The 15,360-nt window shown below is 53.2% G+C and overlaps 6 protein-coding genes across 6 annotated transcripts; 3 read left to right on the top strand and 3 right to left on the bottom strand.

The window, feature by feature from the left end:
• Positions 1–43: 43 nt before the first annotated feature.
• PFLUO_LOCUS8113 (regulatory subunit) lies at positions 44–1,098 on the bottom strand (the record flags this gene model as incomplete). Its single annotated transcript, XM_073785817.1, has 2 exons — positions 44–221; positions 296–1,098. 2 exons carry the CDS (start codon positions 1,096–1,098, stop codon positions 44–46), a joined length of 981 nt encoding a protein of 326 aa, XP_073642134.1.
• Positions 1,099–1,501: 403 nt separating this feature from the next.
• PFLUO_LOCUS8112 (uncharacterized protein) lies at positions 1,502–3,443 on the top strand (the record flags this gene model as incomplete). The annotated part of the gene is made up of 8 exons (XM_073785816.1): positions 1,502–1,700; positions 1,759–1,838; positions 1,896–2,057; positions 2,255–2,276; positions 2,336–2,388; positions 2,441–2,605; positions 2,664–2,872; positions 2,945–3,443. 8 exons carry the CDS (start codon positions 1,502–1,504, stop codon positions 3,441–3,443), a joined length of 1,389 nt encoding a protein of 462 aa, XP_073642133.1.
• A 3,192-nt stretch (positions 3,444–6,635) lies between these two features.
• Positions 6,636–7,625, top strand: PFLUO_LOCUS8111 (magnesium ion transporter; the record flags this gene model as incomplete). The annotated part of the gene is made up of 1 exon (XM_073785815.1): positions 6,636–7,625. One exon carries the CDS (start codon positions 6,636–6,638, stop codon positions 7,623–7,625), a length of 990 nt encoding a protein of 329 aa, XP_073642132.1.
• Positions 7,626–8,672: 1,047 nt separating this feature from the next.
• On the bottom strand, positions 8,673–10,345 carry PFLUO_LOCUS8110 (uncharacterized protein; the record flags this gene model as incomplete). The annotated part of the gene is made up of 3 exons (XM_073785814.1): positions 8,673–9,657; positions 9,712–9,814; positions 9,880–10,345. The coding sequence occupies 3 exons, from the start codon at positions 10,343–10,345 to the stop codon at positions 8,673–8,675; spliced, it is 1,554 nt and encodes a 517-aa protein (XP_073642131.1).
• A 442-nt stretch (positions 10,346–10,787) lies between these two features.
• On the top strand, positions 10,788–12,359 carry PFLUO_LOCUS8109 (uncharacterized protein; the record flags this gene model as incomplete). The annotated part of the gene is made up of 2 exons (XM_073785813.1): positions 10,788–11,099; positions 11,166–12,359. 2 exons carry the CDS (start codon positions 10,788–10,790, stop codon positions 12,357–12,359), a joined length of 1,506 nt encoding a protein of 501 aa, XP_073642130.1.
• A 338-nt stretch (positions 12,360–12,697) lies between these two features.
• Positions 12,698–14,812, bottom strand: PFLUO_LOCUS8108 (uncharacterized protein; the record flags this gene model as incomplete). The annotated part of the gene is made up of 1 exon (XM_073785812.1): positions 12,698–14,812. The coding sequence occupies one exon, from the start codon at positions 14,810–14,812 to the stop codon at positions 12,698–12,700; it is 2,115 nt and encodes a 704-aa protein (XP_073642129.1).
• Positions 14,813–15,360: the final 548 nt, after the last annotated feature.

The following is a 15,360-nucleotide window of genomic DNA, read 5'->3' as shown; positions in this document are numbered from 1 at the left end:
TCATATTGGGTATGTATTTTCACTTGATTATCGAAGGGCCACTTTAACCCGGAGGGAGGGTGCTGGCGTCAACAACATCGGCGGCGTTCTTCTCAATCTCCTCGGTAGGCTCGGAGAGCGGAGATCGGGGCAGAGCCATCAGACCGGTGCGGGTGGATTCGAGGATACCGAAGGGACCGATGAGCTTGAGGAAGGAGTCGATACGGGAAGGCTTAGCGGAGCTATCGAACAGTTTCGTTAGTCAATGTTGATTGAGCAGGCGAGGGATGAAAATGAGTCATGGCATGGTACTTACACCTCCACGATACAGTTGTTGGTGCTGATATCCAGGATCTTGCCACCGAATTGGTGCGTCAGGCGAGTGATGGCATCCAAATGCTCGTGCTTGTGACGGAGAGCTTGGCTAGACGGCAGGTGTCGTGGGTGGAATTCGGGGTTCTTCGAATCACCCGACTGGTACCTGGACTGGCCGTCATCTGACGGGGCGGTGATCTCGCGGTGGTGCTGGAGCAATTCCTCAAAGAACTCCGGGCCCAGGATGGACACCTTAGCCAGCAGGAGCTCACGCTGCACCAGGGCCGAGTCGGTGTAGTCGAGGACAGCCCAGACGGGGACGAGGTCGTCGAGTTGGCGACGGGCCTGCTCGACGACACCCTCCTGGCCCTTGAGCACGATGGTCATGCGCGACAGATCCTGGACCTCGGTGTTGCAGACCACCAGACTATCAATGTTGAAGCCGCGGGCGGCGAGGATGCCGGACACGCGGGACAGCACACCGGGCTCGTTCTGGACGAGGCAGTTCAGGATGTGGCGCTTGGGTGGGTTGGTGGGCGCCACGGGGGTCTCGTAGAGAATCGATGAGACGGCCGTCGGGGCATCCCACTGGGGAGAGGCATCGTTGACAGGGAGGGGCAGGGGGGACCGGCGGTGCAATGCCTTGTAGGCCAGAGCTGCGGTCGAGCCGGAGCTGGACGACGAAGCGCGGGTGAAAGCGAACCGAGGAAGCGCAGCAGCAGCTCGAGACTGAGCGGATGCTGTAGTGGAGGACAGCAGGGACGCCGACGCTGCGGACAGCGTCAATGGGCGTCTGAAAGCCATGGTTATGAGGGTGGGAGTGTGTAGTGTCGATGTGACGGACTGACTATCCGGGGACGTTTTTCTTCTGTCCGACCTCGGCGGTGCTGAGTCATGCAACACTAGGTCAGACAGGGACTAGTGCACACGTGATCCCACACCCTGCTGCTGTCGATTGTGACAGATACAATTCGTAGTGATAGAGTGGCTGGAAAGAGTGAACCGTCTTGCTCGCGGGGTTTACTTCCTGATTGTTGCGGATTCTGCTGCGACTTTCGTTGTTTTGAACCCTTTCTCCCCTCATGCGCCGCTAGCCAGAATCCGTCTCCACTCGAATCCTCAGACTTTCTCCTTCCCGAATCCGAACAAGAGCTTCCCAGCGTTCTTTGACCGAGCTCTCACCGCAGTTTGCCTTGTCCCCACTGCAATGGCTGACGACGATCGTGATCACCGAGCCAAGCGCTCTCGTTTCGACAAGACCGAATCCGAACCCCGACGGTCGCGATTTGATCGCCGGTCCCGTTCTCCATCCACAAGACACTCCGAATCGACTCGAACTCGCAGTCCCGATCCACGAAGCCCCGGCGAAGCCCAGTCTGGTGCTTTGGACCCGGCTGCTGCTGCAGGTATGTGGGATGGTCCGTTTCGTGTGAAAACTACAAAGCTAACGACCTGTCCGAACAGCTGCTGCCGCTGCCAAAATCAATGCCCAGTTGCAAGCGAAAAAAGGCATTCAGCATGTCGATGTTCCTCCAATCCGCTCGGTGAACAATCCAGTGCCCCCAACCCGTATGCGACAGTGATCTAATACCAGATTTTAGAGTGCAACCCCCGTGTCGCAATCCGGGACCCCCTCCAATGTCGATGCATCGGGCAAATTGAACGACGAAATCTATGTCGCTGATGGAGACTATATCAAAGATATAGAGATCAATGATCTGCGCAACCGTTATACGTTGACCAAAGGGTCAACTCAGAAGATGGTAAATACTCCTGTTGTCGTTCGCTGATATTCCAGACATTGCCCCCGCAGGTGATGGACTCTGCTTGGATTCATTTCTTGTTGTCTGCTTCTTCTTTTCTGTCTTTTATTATGCGCTACTGGACGAAGCTTACCCAAAGCCACTAAATTAGCACCCCAAACTGTTGCATCTGCTGACATCGGCTGCGTGAATTCTAGATTAAAGATGAAACTGGCGCCGGTACGCCTTCTTCAATATGCTGTTGGTAAACAAAGAAGCTTATGACTTATTCTTTCAAGATGTCACCACCCGAGGCAACTATTACCCGGACAAAAACATGGCAACTGCTGCGGTATGTCCCGCTGTCAATTTCCTCCGATTGGATGCTGATAATACAATTTTAGAGCCCACCTCTGTATCTGCATGTGACAAGCACCAACAAGGACGGACTTGAGAAGGCCGTGGTCTTGATCAATGACCTCATGCAGAAAGAGCTCCCTAACCTAGTCGATGAACGGCGCTTCCGTCGCCGCGAGCCGGAACAAGTGGAGCGAGATGAGTATGGCCGTGTATGAGACTGCCGTTCATTTCTGAGACTGTTCCAAGGAATTTACTAATTGAATACAGCGCAAATGGCCTGAGGAGCGTATCCCAATTGATCTGGAGCCCATTCCTGGGTTTAACCTGCGTGCTCAAGTTGTCGGACAGGGCGGTGCCTACGTAAAGCATATCCAGCAGAAGACCCGCTGCAAGGTTCAGATCAAAGGCCGCGGCTCTGGCTTCATTGAGACCAGCACCGGACAGGAAAGCGACGACGCCATGTTTTTGCACGTAGCGTGAGTTCCCCTCCCCCCCCCCCCCCCCCTTTTTGCCCATCTAGTCTCTCCAGCTGACAATTCCAACCAAAGCGGACCGGATCCCAACGACGTCCAATCAGCTAAAGAGCTTTGCGAAGACCTCCTCACCAACGTCCGGGAGCAGTATCAACGATTCAAGGAGAACCCACCTCAGCACAGTTATGGCGGCGGCGGGTATGGCCAGCGCGGCGACCGCTACCACGGTGGTGGGGGTGGAGGAGGTGGCTATGGCGGCGGCTACAATAATCGCCAGCAACACTCACCCACAGATAGCCAAGCTGCAGGCGGTGCCGCCGGCAGTCCAACAGACTACAGTGCAGCCTACGCTCAGTATTACGGGGCCGATCCCTATGCCGCGTACGGTGGATACCAAAACTACGTCGCCTACTACCAGTACTACCAGCAAGCTGCTGCCGCTCAGCAACAGCAGTCGCAGAGCCCTGCTCCGCCTCCCCCGCCTGGCAATGAGGCGCCTCCCCCTCCACCTCCGGGAGCTGGATCTCCGCCGCCCCCTCCCCCGGGCGGCAGTGCTGGCTACGGCGCAGTATGAATTCCCACTTTTGGACCAATTTGATTTCATGACTGATTATTGTCTCCTGTTCATAGGTTCCCCCGCCTCCTGGTCTATAACGCAAGTTAACAATGAGACCGGTTCCGCTGTTGATTAAAAAAAGTTATCTGGCTCATTTTGGAAAGAAACGTCCAAAGCGACGGAGGCGAGCTGAGAGATGTCTGATTTAAAGTAGGATGTAATTCTGTTTTACTTATGGGTCTTTTTCGTTCCGTGTTCTGGCTTGTGCTCGAAGGGAGTTCTTCTTTTCCTGCTGTCCCTATACCTACTTCAGGTGTTTCTATATTCCAGTAATAGGACTTCTTTCGGTGTGTGCAGAACATCGGCATGCCCTACTACAAGTCCGGCATGATCCATGTGTTGAGATGGCGTTGAAGCATCTTGTCATATTATATACTGCACCACCTGTAACGAGTTCGATGAGGAGAAGGAATCAAAACGCCGGTCACCATGTGAAGAAAGTGGGAATCATTAGAGAAGAGAAGAAAGTACAAACAGCTAGGCGTGGGCAGCTCTGCTCAACAGCAATCCGAACACCAACGTCTAGCTGCATCAGGAAACAAGCGCGGAAACATAGCCTGCATGATATCCGGCATCTCCATCGAATACTCCGGCGCAGTCTCGGCAGCCATTTTCGCCTTCCGAGCCGCCAGTCCCGCACGACCCTCCTTACAATAATCGCACGCGAAATCGCACGGCGAAGGAGGCAGGCCAGCAGCATCACCTCCCTCCGTTTTAATAGGCATTGACGAAGGAGGCGGCTGCGTCGAGCCCATCTCTTCCAGCTCGTAGTCGCCAAAGATCTCTTTGATCAGTTCATGTCTGCAGCGGGTAATGGTCTGGCAGTATCGAATAACCTTCATGAAACTCTCGAGCCGGGCTTCTTGGTTGCGCATCCGGCTGGCGAGGACCTGCGCAGGCCCGCCACGATTGCGCACGTTCTCGGCATCGCGGCTGACGCGGTCGTAGATCCGGTCTCGTTCTTGGGTGTTGTAGTAGACGAGCGAGGCAGCGGCGCGGCCGTCCCGACCTGCTCGTCCGGATTCTTGGACAAACCCTTCGAAACTGCGCGGCGGTGTCCAGTGGATCACGAAGCGGACGTGGGGGTTGTCGATGCCCATTCCGAAGGCGTTCGTGGCAACGATGATGGAAAATGCGCGCGACGGGGTCTCATCTGTGGGGGTTTGGGCTTGTTGCGGCGCTGTCCACATAGCTTGGATACGTGTTCGATCGTGCGGCGCAAGTCCCGCGTGGTAGGCCACCGCTGAGATGGACGCATCCGAGAGTTTGTGCGCGAGGTTCTCAGCGGCTGCGCGCAGTCCAACATAAATGATGCCTGACATGGGTGGAAGTCGTGCTGCCGCGTCGGCGCCGAACCGCGCCTCGCGTCTGGATTGAATGGACTTGAGCCATTTCCGGAGGTCGTCCAGGTGGAACCCTTCTGGGCTGGTGGTGTCGCTGGCGTATTCTTTGAGGTACCGGACCTCATAGTGTATGTTAGGTCGAGCAGATGGCGTGTTGAACAATTTGAGCTCGGAGGTGTCCAGCCCCAGCATGTTGATGATGTCTGAGCGAACGCGCGGCGTGGCTGTGGCCGTGAGAGCACTGATAGGGACAGGTGGGTTGGTGAGGGTTTTCTTAAACCAGCCCAGTTCTTGGTACGCGGGACGAAAGTCATGGCCCCATTCACTGATACAGTGGGCTTCGTCGATTGCAACGCGCGTGAGCTGGCCTTGTCGGTGGACAGTTGCGAGGTTGCGTCGAAACATATCCGTCTGGCATAGTTCAGGGGTCACGTACAGGAGGCGTGTGCGTGGATGGCCGGAAAGAATGTCGTCCAAGATTTTGCGTCTTTCTGATAGGGTCGTGTTGGAGTTGATGGTTGACACTGCTACTCCGATGGCCTGGAGAGCATTGACTTGGTCCATCTGTGGAGTTGTTAGTATCTCCAAAGCAGAAGCCGGACTGGCACTTACCATCAATGCAAGAAGCGGGCATATGACAATCGTCACTGTAGGATAGTTAATCAGTGGTTGGGTTCTATGTCACGAGCTAAATGAATTGGAACGGACTCACACCCCGTGCTGATCACCGCAGGCAATTGGAAGCACAAACTCTTGCCGAACGAGGTCGATGCTTGAAGGAAAACATCGTAGCCCTCAATGACTGCGTCAATCACTTCTCGTTGCAACGGACTGAATGAAATCAAGTTAGCGTCGATCATCTGGCGGGGCTCGACGCCTCAACTGACCGAAAAGACTGTTTGCGGAAGACGCGGTGGAGGTAGAAATCCAGGTCTGGCTTACGCCGCCGGGGTCCTCCTATATTAGCCATTAGGCAGCATTGCAGAGGTGGTGAAAAGAAAAGCAAAAAAGGCACCGTCTTGCCGAAGCAGAAAAGATTAACTATTTGAGAGACCGCGCGTGGAAGAAGGCGCGGTATCACGTGACGATAAACGAATTGCCTGTTTGGGGTGTATAGAGTGTGTGTTTACCACATTGGAATCATAGGGATTGATTGGCTTAGACGTTAGCCGATTCTTCGAATGTATTTCTCAAATGTGGGAGTATGAACTACTGGGTTATTGAAGTTGATTTAGAGAAATGTCGTGAAGTTGGGAATTCGCGGCCAAGGTCATCGGCTATTGCACTTACGAACTGCTATTGGAATCAAGCACGGTCTTGGAATCCATTGTACCGCTACCATGTTACTCATAAACATCACATAAGGAAAAATAGCTTAAAATCAATCATCTACGTCTTCAAGACAAAGATATCATCATAGGGAACCACGTGACGCCGTTCGAACTAAACACCTGCCAACCTTCCGGGCCAAAGCCCGCCATTCCTCCTAACACCTTAGCAGAGCCTCCAACGTCATAGGAAGGAGGCCATCATGCATGGATGTACTGTGACAAGGGTTTTCTCCATTGCGCCGAAAGAGCATCGACCAGCATGGTCTGCACTCCGTCATCTTTGCTGCCCACGCGGTCTCCGCACCCACCATCCCCTTCAACCCCGGATAACTCCGCTCGTGGCGAAACGGGGCGCTACAACAACAAACAAAAGACTCAATATCAGTCATGATATTCGGTCTACGGCCGAAATCAACCATCAACTCTCCTTCGCCCAGGAAGTGTTTAACAAATCCCTCGCGCTGACCCGCAGTCGAATGAACGATGGGACCGAATTGCGGTGCGCTCTTTTCGATGCGAACGGCTCCCTCGTGTCTCCAGAAACTCGCATGACCAAATCTGACGTCGCAAAACAATACGGAATAGACATGCGCGACCTGCGTAATGCCGATCTCGTATCTGAGGGATCTCCACACATTCTGATCCGGCCTTCCACGATATTCATCAGCATATTCTCTCTGCGGCTACTTATCCAGTCAGACCGGGTTCTACTTTTTCTCCTTGATTCTGAAAGCGACGATGTCAAGATGCAGGATATAGTCGAGCAGAATCTCCAATCGAGAATACGCACTGACCCGATGTCCGACGCTATGCCAAGTCTTCCCTACGAGTTGCGTGTCGTCGATGCCGCTCTGGCATCTGTTACAGCAGTGCTTGAAGCGGAGCACCTCCTACTTCGGGAGGAGGTTGGACAACGACTCCGCGATTCCCAACGGGAGGAAGGCGTGCATTCCGCTCTACGTGAGCTGCTAGAGCATAGGAAGAAACTGGTTACCATCGAGCAACGTGCACGCCAAGTGCGCTCTGCATTGCAAGAGGTCCTCAACAACGACGAAGATCTGGCCACTATGTATTTGTCGGATCAGCGTGCGGGAAAACCGCATGCCATTGCGGATCATCAAGAAGTCGAATATCTCTTGGAGGCATATTACAAGAATGCCGATGCGATTGCCGAGTCTTCCAATGCTCTGGGAGGGAATGCCAGTCGCACGGCAGGAGCGATTGAGTCGATGCTAGATGTGCGGCGCAATCAGATCCTGATTTTTGAGGCACAGCTTGAAATTTGGACGCTCGGTTTTGCTGTGCCGACCTTCGTGGCGGGCCTGTTTGGCATGAATGTGATCAACTATTTTGAGGAGAGTGCTCCGGCATTTGCTGTGCTTGTCTCGGCGTGTGCGATGGGAACTGTGCTCATTGCACGGTACGGGATGAGGAGACTCAAAAGGGTTCAGAAGATGCAGATTTAGATTCACATTATCTTCTATGTCAATTATAGCCCCATGGCCAGAATATATTATACTGTCTGCTGGAATGATATTAAGCTCTCGATGCACAACGCAGCAATTCTTCGCTAGGACTTCGCGATTTACGGGGTGCAAATGGGAAGCAAAAGCAAAAACGCATTGTTCGAGCAGAGGGATTTTCTACTAAGGAGGGTAGGGGGGCATCTACAAGTCCAACCCAGGCTATTGAGGCTCCAAATGCTCCCCCAAATGCTCCCCGCGCGGAACTATCTTCATCAGCTTCGCAATTAGTTAGACGCACCCCCCCCCCCCCCCCTCTCTCCTCCCTCTTCCACGATGCAGCGACTGCAATCAAGTAGGGCACCTCATTCTTTGATGCCCTAATAGGATTGATAGATAAAAAATTGAATCAATGGCATTAGTGGTTTAATAAATCGTAGTACGGCCTTAGTCAGGCCAATTCCCAAACAGGTAATTGGAGCCACCAAGATCCTTTTCCATACAGCTTTTAACGATCAAGCAGAAAACAACTAACTATCCCAGTCTCAAATTATAGATGCATCTTTCACTTTTCTATCTAATCAATATAAACATCTCTATAGTAAAAAAATATGGACCAGCCTTTCTAGAAAGGCAACTAGAGCCACCAACTTCCCTTTGCTAAAAAAAGCCTAGTACCAAACTTTATGTTGATTATCTGCTAGGTTGTTCGTTAGTAATATCATTTTGACATATCAAACGTCTCGTCCTTGTTTACAGTGATGGCAATGTCTAATGTTCCTTTAGAGTCCGGCATAAAAAATACCCCTCATGGGTTTTGGCCTGTGGAAGGTCCCGAAAGAAACCGCAGCGGATACCGTATACATTGTTTCTCTCTCTCTCTAGATCATGTCCGATTTTAATTATATCCTAAGACGGTGCTGAAGATGAGCGGTAGTGATCTGTGCATGGCACGCAAGACACAGATTTGCAAATCGAGGATCGCCACGCTCATTGATATGTGACTTTCGTACAATTACATCCACCTTCATTCGCAATCCACGCAAAACCCTACAAGGCGGCTTCCACGTGCTCAATCTGCTTGCTCTTCATCCCACTTTCGTCCTCCTTGTTCTCAAGCTGCCTAATCTGAGCACCCAGACCCGTGCACGCATAGTTCTTGAACTCTTTCGTCGGAACTTTTTGCTGGAACATCTCATCCAGCTCCTCGAGGGACCGGTCTTTAGTTTCCGGAAGGAAAAAATACACAAAGACCATGGCAGCAACGGAGAAGCTGCCGTAGATAATTGCGGTCCGGCCGCCGATCGCGGCCTGAACGTACGGGTTCACGAAGTTTATCGGCACCGAGGTCATGAAACTGCCCAGGGACGACAAGAGCAGTGTTCGCTCACGCAGCTGGCCCGTGCCGATCTCGCCACCCAGGATCCATACGCCCGGGCCCCAAGACAAATTAAAGAAAATATACCACAAGACCAACATGGCGACGCATCCTTTTTGCGTCATAGGGGAGAGGCTTTCATAGCCGTTGGCAGTGGTGCCTCCGACGCCCACCATCATTGCGGCCATCAGGAAAGCGCCAAAAAACATGCTGATGCGTCTGCCGATCTTGTCGAAGGTGTAGAACGAGATCACATTCGCGACGAGACCGCAGGCGATAAGAATCACGTTATATTGCAGAGGGTCGGCGAAGCCAAGCTGTTTCATGAAGGTCACGATGAAGTTGTTGATGAACGAGACTCCCTGAGCCTGCTGCAGGATTTGGACGCCAGCGGCAACAATGGTACGTCGCAGATTAGTGCCGCGAAAACAATCTAAAATGCTCGTTGCCTTGTGATACTCGCGCTGCTCTTCGACTTGGAGCTGCAAGAGCTGCACCTCTTCCGTCGCGTTATAGTTTGGTCCATACAGATCCTTGATCACGGCTTCGGCTGCAGCATAGCGTCCGCGATAGACTAAGTACCGCGGTGATTCTGGGAGGAATGAATATGAAAGAACAATTCCCATGGGAACCATGAGCTGGCAGAGAATCACCGTGCTGAAACAGTGAGTTAGTCGAGCCCGAGAAACAATTCGAGACGGTCATGCTTACAGATAGGCCCATTGGTTCTTCAGGTTCTGACACAAAAAAACCACCAGGGTAGCGAGAAAGGACCCGAAGGTGTTCCAGAACGAGTATGCGGTCAAGAAAGCACCTACACGAATAATCATCAGCATTGCCGCTACTCCTTTATTTCCACAATTAGACCATCACACCCACCTCTGATCTTTGCCGGCGCACATTCCGATTGATACATCGGCACCACATTGGACGCCAACCCAATGCCCGAATAGACGACGATACGACCCACGACGAGCTGCCAGAAGGAAGTGACGGCCGTCGCTTCCAGGACAATCCCAACCGTCAACAGACCCGCCATCACTAGCAACGTCGGTCTACGGCCCAGGTTCTCACACAGCCAAGGTGCGATCAGGCAGCCCACGATGATACCTGCAGAACCCGTGCCCGTCCCCGCGGACTGCTTCTCAGGGGGGATGCTATAGTCATTCTCGGCTGGATCCCAGGAGCCGTATTTTTGACCGAAGGGCGACAAACCCAATGCGCCTCCCCACCAGGAGTTGTCAAATCCGAAGCCCATCGCCCCCAGGGAGACAAAGCATCCGATGAAGGCAAGGCGAGGGCTAAGCTCCTGGTAGAGCGCCGACTGTTTGATGGAGCCGAACATCTTGTCTGAGGAAAGCGGACTATACTTTGGACCAATATTGAGATGTCGGCATTTCCAGTTTCCTGTGCCCTTATATACCTGCCCGTCGGGTTGGCCTTACCTTTAACATCCCCCCGGCGGCACATCAACCCCAGTGGGGCCCCGCTCTGACTGGGTGAAGCTAGAACGTTTCCCCCGAGTCAGGATCGAATCCAAGGCGAATGTGGAGACAAGCATCTGGGGGGCGATGAGACTAACGCCCTGAGCCTGCGGTTGCAGCTGCCGGTTTGGACGCTCCGTCGGCGAAACTCCGGCACTTGTCCTGCTCATCGTCCCCCACGCCAAGCTGCTATGCCTCGAGTTACGCTTCTTGACCCGGACCGTCCTTTCTCATTCAAAAATATGTCCTGGTCCTCGGATGAAAGTGATACCCATACTTCCACTCTGTGTTTGATTCTTAACCATGACTTCTTCCTCGCCTCTACTTCAGACCTTTCCGTCCAAGCCACGGGTGTTCATCTTGAGCGACATTTCCAATGAGCCCGACGATGCAGAATCCTTAGTGCGGTATCTGCTGTATGCCAACCAGTTCCAGACGGAGGGACTGGTGGCTTGCACATCGACATGGATGAAAACCAAGGTCTGTCCACAGGACATGCACAAGATTGTCGATGGCTATGAAAAGGTTGTCAACAATCTCAATGTGCATGCACACCCGAACGATCCGTATCCCACTGCCCAATATCTGAGATCCTTGATCAAGAAAGGCGCAGAGGTACGTTCACACTGTGTGATGTATCCCCTCCAGCGAAAGCAGAAAAGCTAACTCTATATCGCGCAGACATATGGTATGTCTGCGGTGGGCAGCAACATCCCTCTTAGCGAAGGGGGTAGATTGCTTCTGGAGCGCATCGAGGCATCCTCAGAAGATCCTCTGTGGATTTTGTGTTGGGGGGGAACCAATGTACTCGCCTCCGTTCTATTGAAGATCCAAAACACACGGTCCGCCGCCGACGCTGCCAAACTCCGATCCAAACTGCGCATCTACACCATCTCTGACCAGGACGATACCGGTGTGTGGATCCGCAACAATTATCCGGACCTCTTCTACATCTGCTCCGTGCACGGCTGGAACCAGTATGGCATGGCGGCCTGGTGCGGCATTTCCGGTGACCGCTGGTACGGCTTCGATAAAGGCGGCCCCGACCCGACGAAGATCAGCAAGGAATGGATCCGGGAGCATATTCAAATCGGGCCGCTGGGGTCGGCGTATCCAGAATACATGTTTATCCCCGAGGGCGACACGCCGACTTTCCTGTATTTGATCCAAAACGGCCTCGGGGTGTCCGAACACCCAGAATATGGATCTTGGGGAGGACGCTACATTAGCACCGATGCGAGTGGCAAAGGGGTCTCGAATGGACACTTCAGTGACACGGCTGATGAAGTGATTGGGCTGGACGGCCAGAAACACAAGTCCAACCATGCGACCATCTGGCGGTGGCGCGATGCTTTTCAGAACGACTTCGCGGCTCGGATGCAGTGGACGCTCTCTGCCGAACTGAGCAAAGCCAATCACCACCCTGTCATCATCATCAATGGCAGCAAAGGCCTTGAGCCGCTGAAGTTCGAGTTGGAAGCAGGCTCGACGTTCCAGTTGGACGCCTCTGCGACATATGATCCAGATCCACGCGACAGCTTCACCTTCAAATGGTACCACTACCGCGACCCAAGCGCGACCCAGTGGAGTGTCCACAATGAGGTCGGCCAGCTAGAGATCCAGGTCCTTAATTCAGCCGGTAGCATTGTCGAAGTCAAGTTGCCCCCGCCGGAGAAGTGTTGCGTCGAGCTTATCAGCCGGAAAGCGATGCCGAAGGGACAGGTGCTCCATCTCATTCTGGAAGTGAAAGACAATGGGTCGCCTTCGCTGATCAGTTATCGGCGGGTCATCATTCAGACAACAAATGAGAAATTGCTGGGTGGAGGCGGCGGCGCGGAGTCCATTGGGGATACCATGAGAGATATTTTACAGTGACGGAGACAGAGTTCAACTCGAGGGAGATGGCCGTTTATGAACCTTGTATATGGATGCATGGTTTGGCATAGAATATAGAAGAATAGGATAAGTCTATGAACCTTTGGTGTTTCCTACTAGCAGTTCTTAGGACGCGTCAAGGTTTCTACAAAAGGTCAAACACTCCATAGAAGCTAACATGATCCATGGGATTTCGCCTTCAGTGTTAAACAAAAGCACAGTGATCGGAATTCCGCTAGAAGCACAGTTGGTATATGGCAGATCTATGTATAATGTACAAAGGAGGTATCAACCATCCCCCTACTTTCTCGCCCACCCCTACAAACACGAACGCCTAGCTACTTTCTCGACAGCTGCTTATCAAGCTCCTCCCGAACAGCAAGGACATCATTAAACTTGCGCCGATCAGGATGCCACAACCGCTCAAGCTGCATCCACGCCTCCAGGACCTCTTTGGGCCCACAGCAAGTGCCGAACGCGCGGAGAATCACAATGACCATGCGCCGGCCGAGGAAGACGCCGTTTTCGACGCGGTAGTCGACTTCTTCGAATTTTTCCATTTCTTCCAGCTCTTGGCGCAAAGAAGGTGGGCGGTTGTCGTTGAAGAACTCGTTTGGGTCGAAATCTGCGAATTCGGCATCGCCGGCGGCATTATCCTGCTCGGTCTCCTTGGAGGCCGTGGATTCTGGGTCTCGATGAATGGTACCGGCTGCGATGTTGCCAGGCTCCTCGTGGATCACCAGGTTCCCGTCCGCATCTACCGACGGTAATGGCATATATAGATCATCCCTCGCGTTTGTCATGGGTGTCTCCTCCTGAGCACTTTCTTCCGTCCCGTCGCCAGACAGTGGGTTTTCCCAGACTTCCTTTGGAGGAGTGGTATATGCCTTGTTTTGTCTGGTCTTGGAGTCGCGGAGGGCCCGTAGATAGGTGTGCCAAGTCAGCCGCAGCTTCTCTGCCGACCATGCCTTGTTTCTTCGGCCGAAACGAGAGAACCCTTCGAAGAGGAGAAGGTATATTAGGGGACGGGGCGGAACAGTATAGAAATATTCCATGTCGCGCAACACGGCCATGAAGCTGTCGAGCTCGCCACTGTGGTATGCGTAGTGACGAAGAAAAGTATAGAAAGTTCGTGTGTCTGGGGTCATGGGAAGCGAGTCTTGGAGAGCACGGTGATATTCGGGCAGGCGGTTCTTGAGGGCCTGAGACTTCTTCAGTATACGGCCCAGGTTCCGGGTCCTCGTGCGATAGATCGCGAATTCTGACGACAGCGTAGGGTTCGTGATAGATGCCTGATCGGGAATGGGAGTCATGTTTCTCTGCCTATCGTGGGCTTCAAGCATGCGTGCATACAGCTGTTCCGCCGTCTGCACATCCCCGGCTCGAAGAAATGAGGCGGTCACGCAATTCAGCACGACAGTATCGACGAGCTCTCCGGATCTGACGAACTCATCAAACTGATCTCGAATGCCATTAAGATCATGCCGCAACCCGTAATAGTATATTTTTGAAACCTTGCCGCAGCGAGAGAAGCTGATGTTCCGCTTCACCATTTCCTCCTGCAGTCTATCGGCAACCGTGAACTGACCGGCTTTGATGGCGATGTCAAATAGAATGTTGAAGACGACATCGTCCGCTGGAATCCCCGCCACATGCTCCATCTGCTGCCAAATGCCAATTGCGCGCACTAGATCCCTCCGGGTGACTTGGCCTTTTGCCCGGCCAGCGAAGTGAATTGCCGAGCTCCAAATCGTCCGAGACATGGGGAGACCGGCCGTGATCATGTCTTCCACTAATGCCAGAAAGCGACGGGCATCAACCCATCTCCGATCGCGCGGCGCAGCGAATCGACGTAGAAGAGCACCGCGGGATTTCTTCGAGAGCTGCGCAACTCCTGGGGCAGGCATGTTCCTATAGAGTCGAAAAAGATATTGGGTGGATGGTTTTTGATCGGACCGTAACGTTTCGACAAGCTTCGCAACAGACGGAATCTCGACAGCATCGTGTGAGTGATCCTCTGTGGTGCGCATTGATTTTTGTGGGAACGCCACGATATCGGCAGCTTCTTTCCAATCAAGGCCCAAATTGAAAGTCGTGCGGTAGAGGTTCGAAATAGAGCGATAGAGTTTCTTGTCTGGTTGAACCCATTTGTCTTCGCGGGAAGACTCCTTTGAGTCCGGATGCTCCTCAAACTCGTTGTCCTCGGACGAGTTGCAACGTGCTCCGTTGCTGTCAGCCTCCGTTTTCTCCTCTAATTTGCGATTATAGCCATCCTCTTCTGGCACCGATTCATGTGCAGGCTTCAATCCGTTGCTCATAAACCGCCGAGCCGGCGAGAAGTTCCCCGCGGCCATCATATATTCCAATTGCTTCTTTGATGGCAGCTGCATACTGCCAGACATATCCTTGCCCCGACACCTCCGCCATCCATATTCCGGCGCCTTCACACACATTGTCGACAGCCCTCGGCGACGCGGCGAGTGTTCCTGACAGAAGCTCGCCAGCACCAGAGAATTGACGAAAACGTCCGCTATTGACGCGACTGTCGGGCGAGGACGAGGGCGAGTCGCGAGTTTTCTGGATGAGACATTGCAGGATAGACGGATCGGTTTAGGCATGGGACTGGGATGGGGAAGGACGAGCCCATCGGCGGCCTGCTGGGGGAGATGTCGCAGGCTCGACGAGCTTGGGGATGAGGTGGAAGGAGGCATGAGCTGGCTGACATGGTGGCACTGGGTCAGCCATGCATGTCCAGTTCGAGATCCAGGCCGCAACACGAAAGAAGAAGAAAAGACAAAGAAGGCTCACGACGCAGTTCGAGAGACGGGGGAGAAGTGTTGGGAGGCAGAGTGTTTTTCTGGTCTTTCTGCCGCCGGGCGGAGAGGCTAAGGGGCCAATCGCATCGGCTAGACTCGTCGTCTTTTTCTCTCTCCAGCACCAACACCAACTCACCCTCCCTCTCAACTACCTCCTCGAGTCGTACGATCGCTAAGCTGTTTCG

This window comes from Penicillium psychrofluorescens (assembly GCF_964197705.1).
Source record: "Penicillium psychrofluorescens genome assembly, chromosome: 5".
Taxonomy (NCBI): domain Eukaryota; kingdom Fungi; phylum Ascomycota; class Eurotiomycetes; order Eurotiales; family Aspergillaceae; genus Penicillium; species Penicillium psychrofluorescens.
This window is presented reverse-complemented; position numbering and strand designations above follow the sequence as displayed.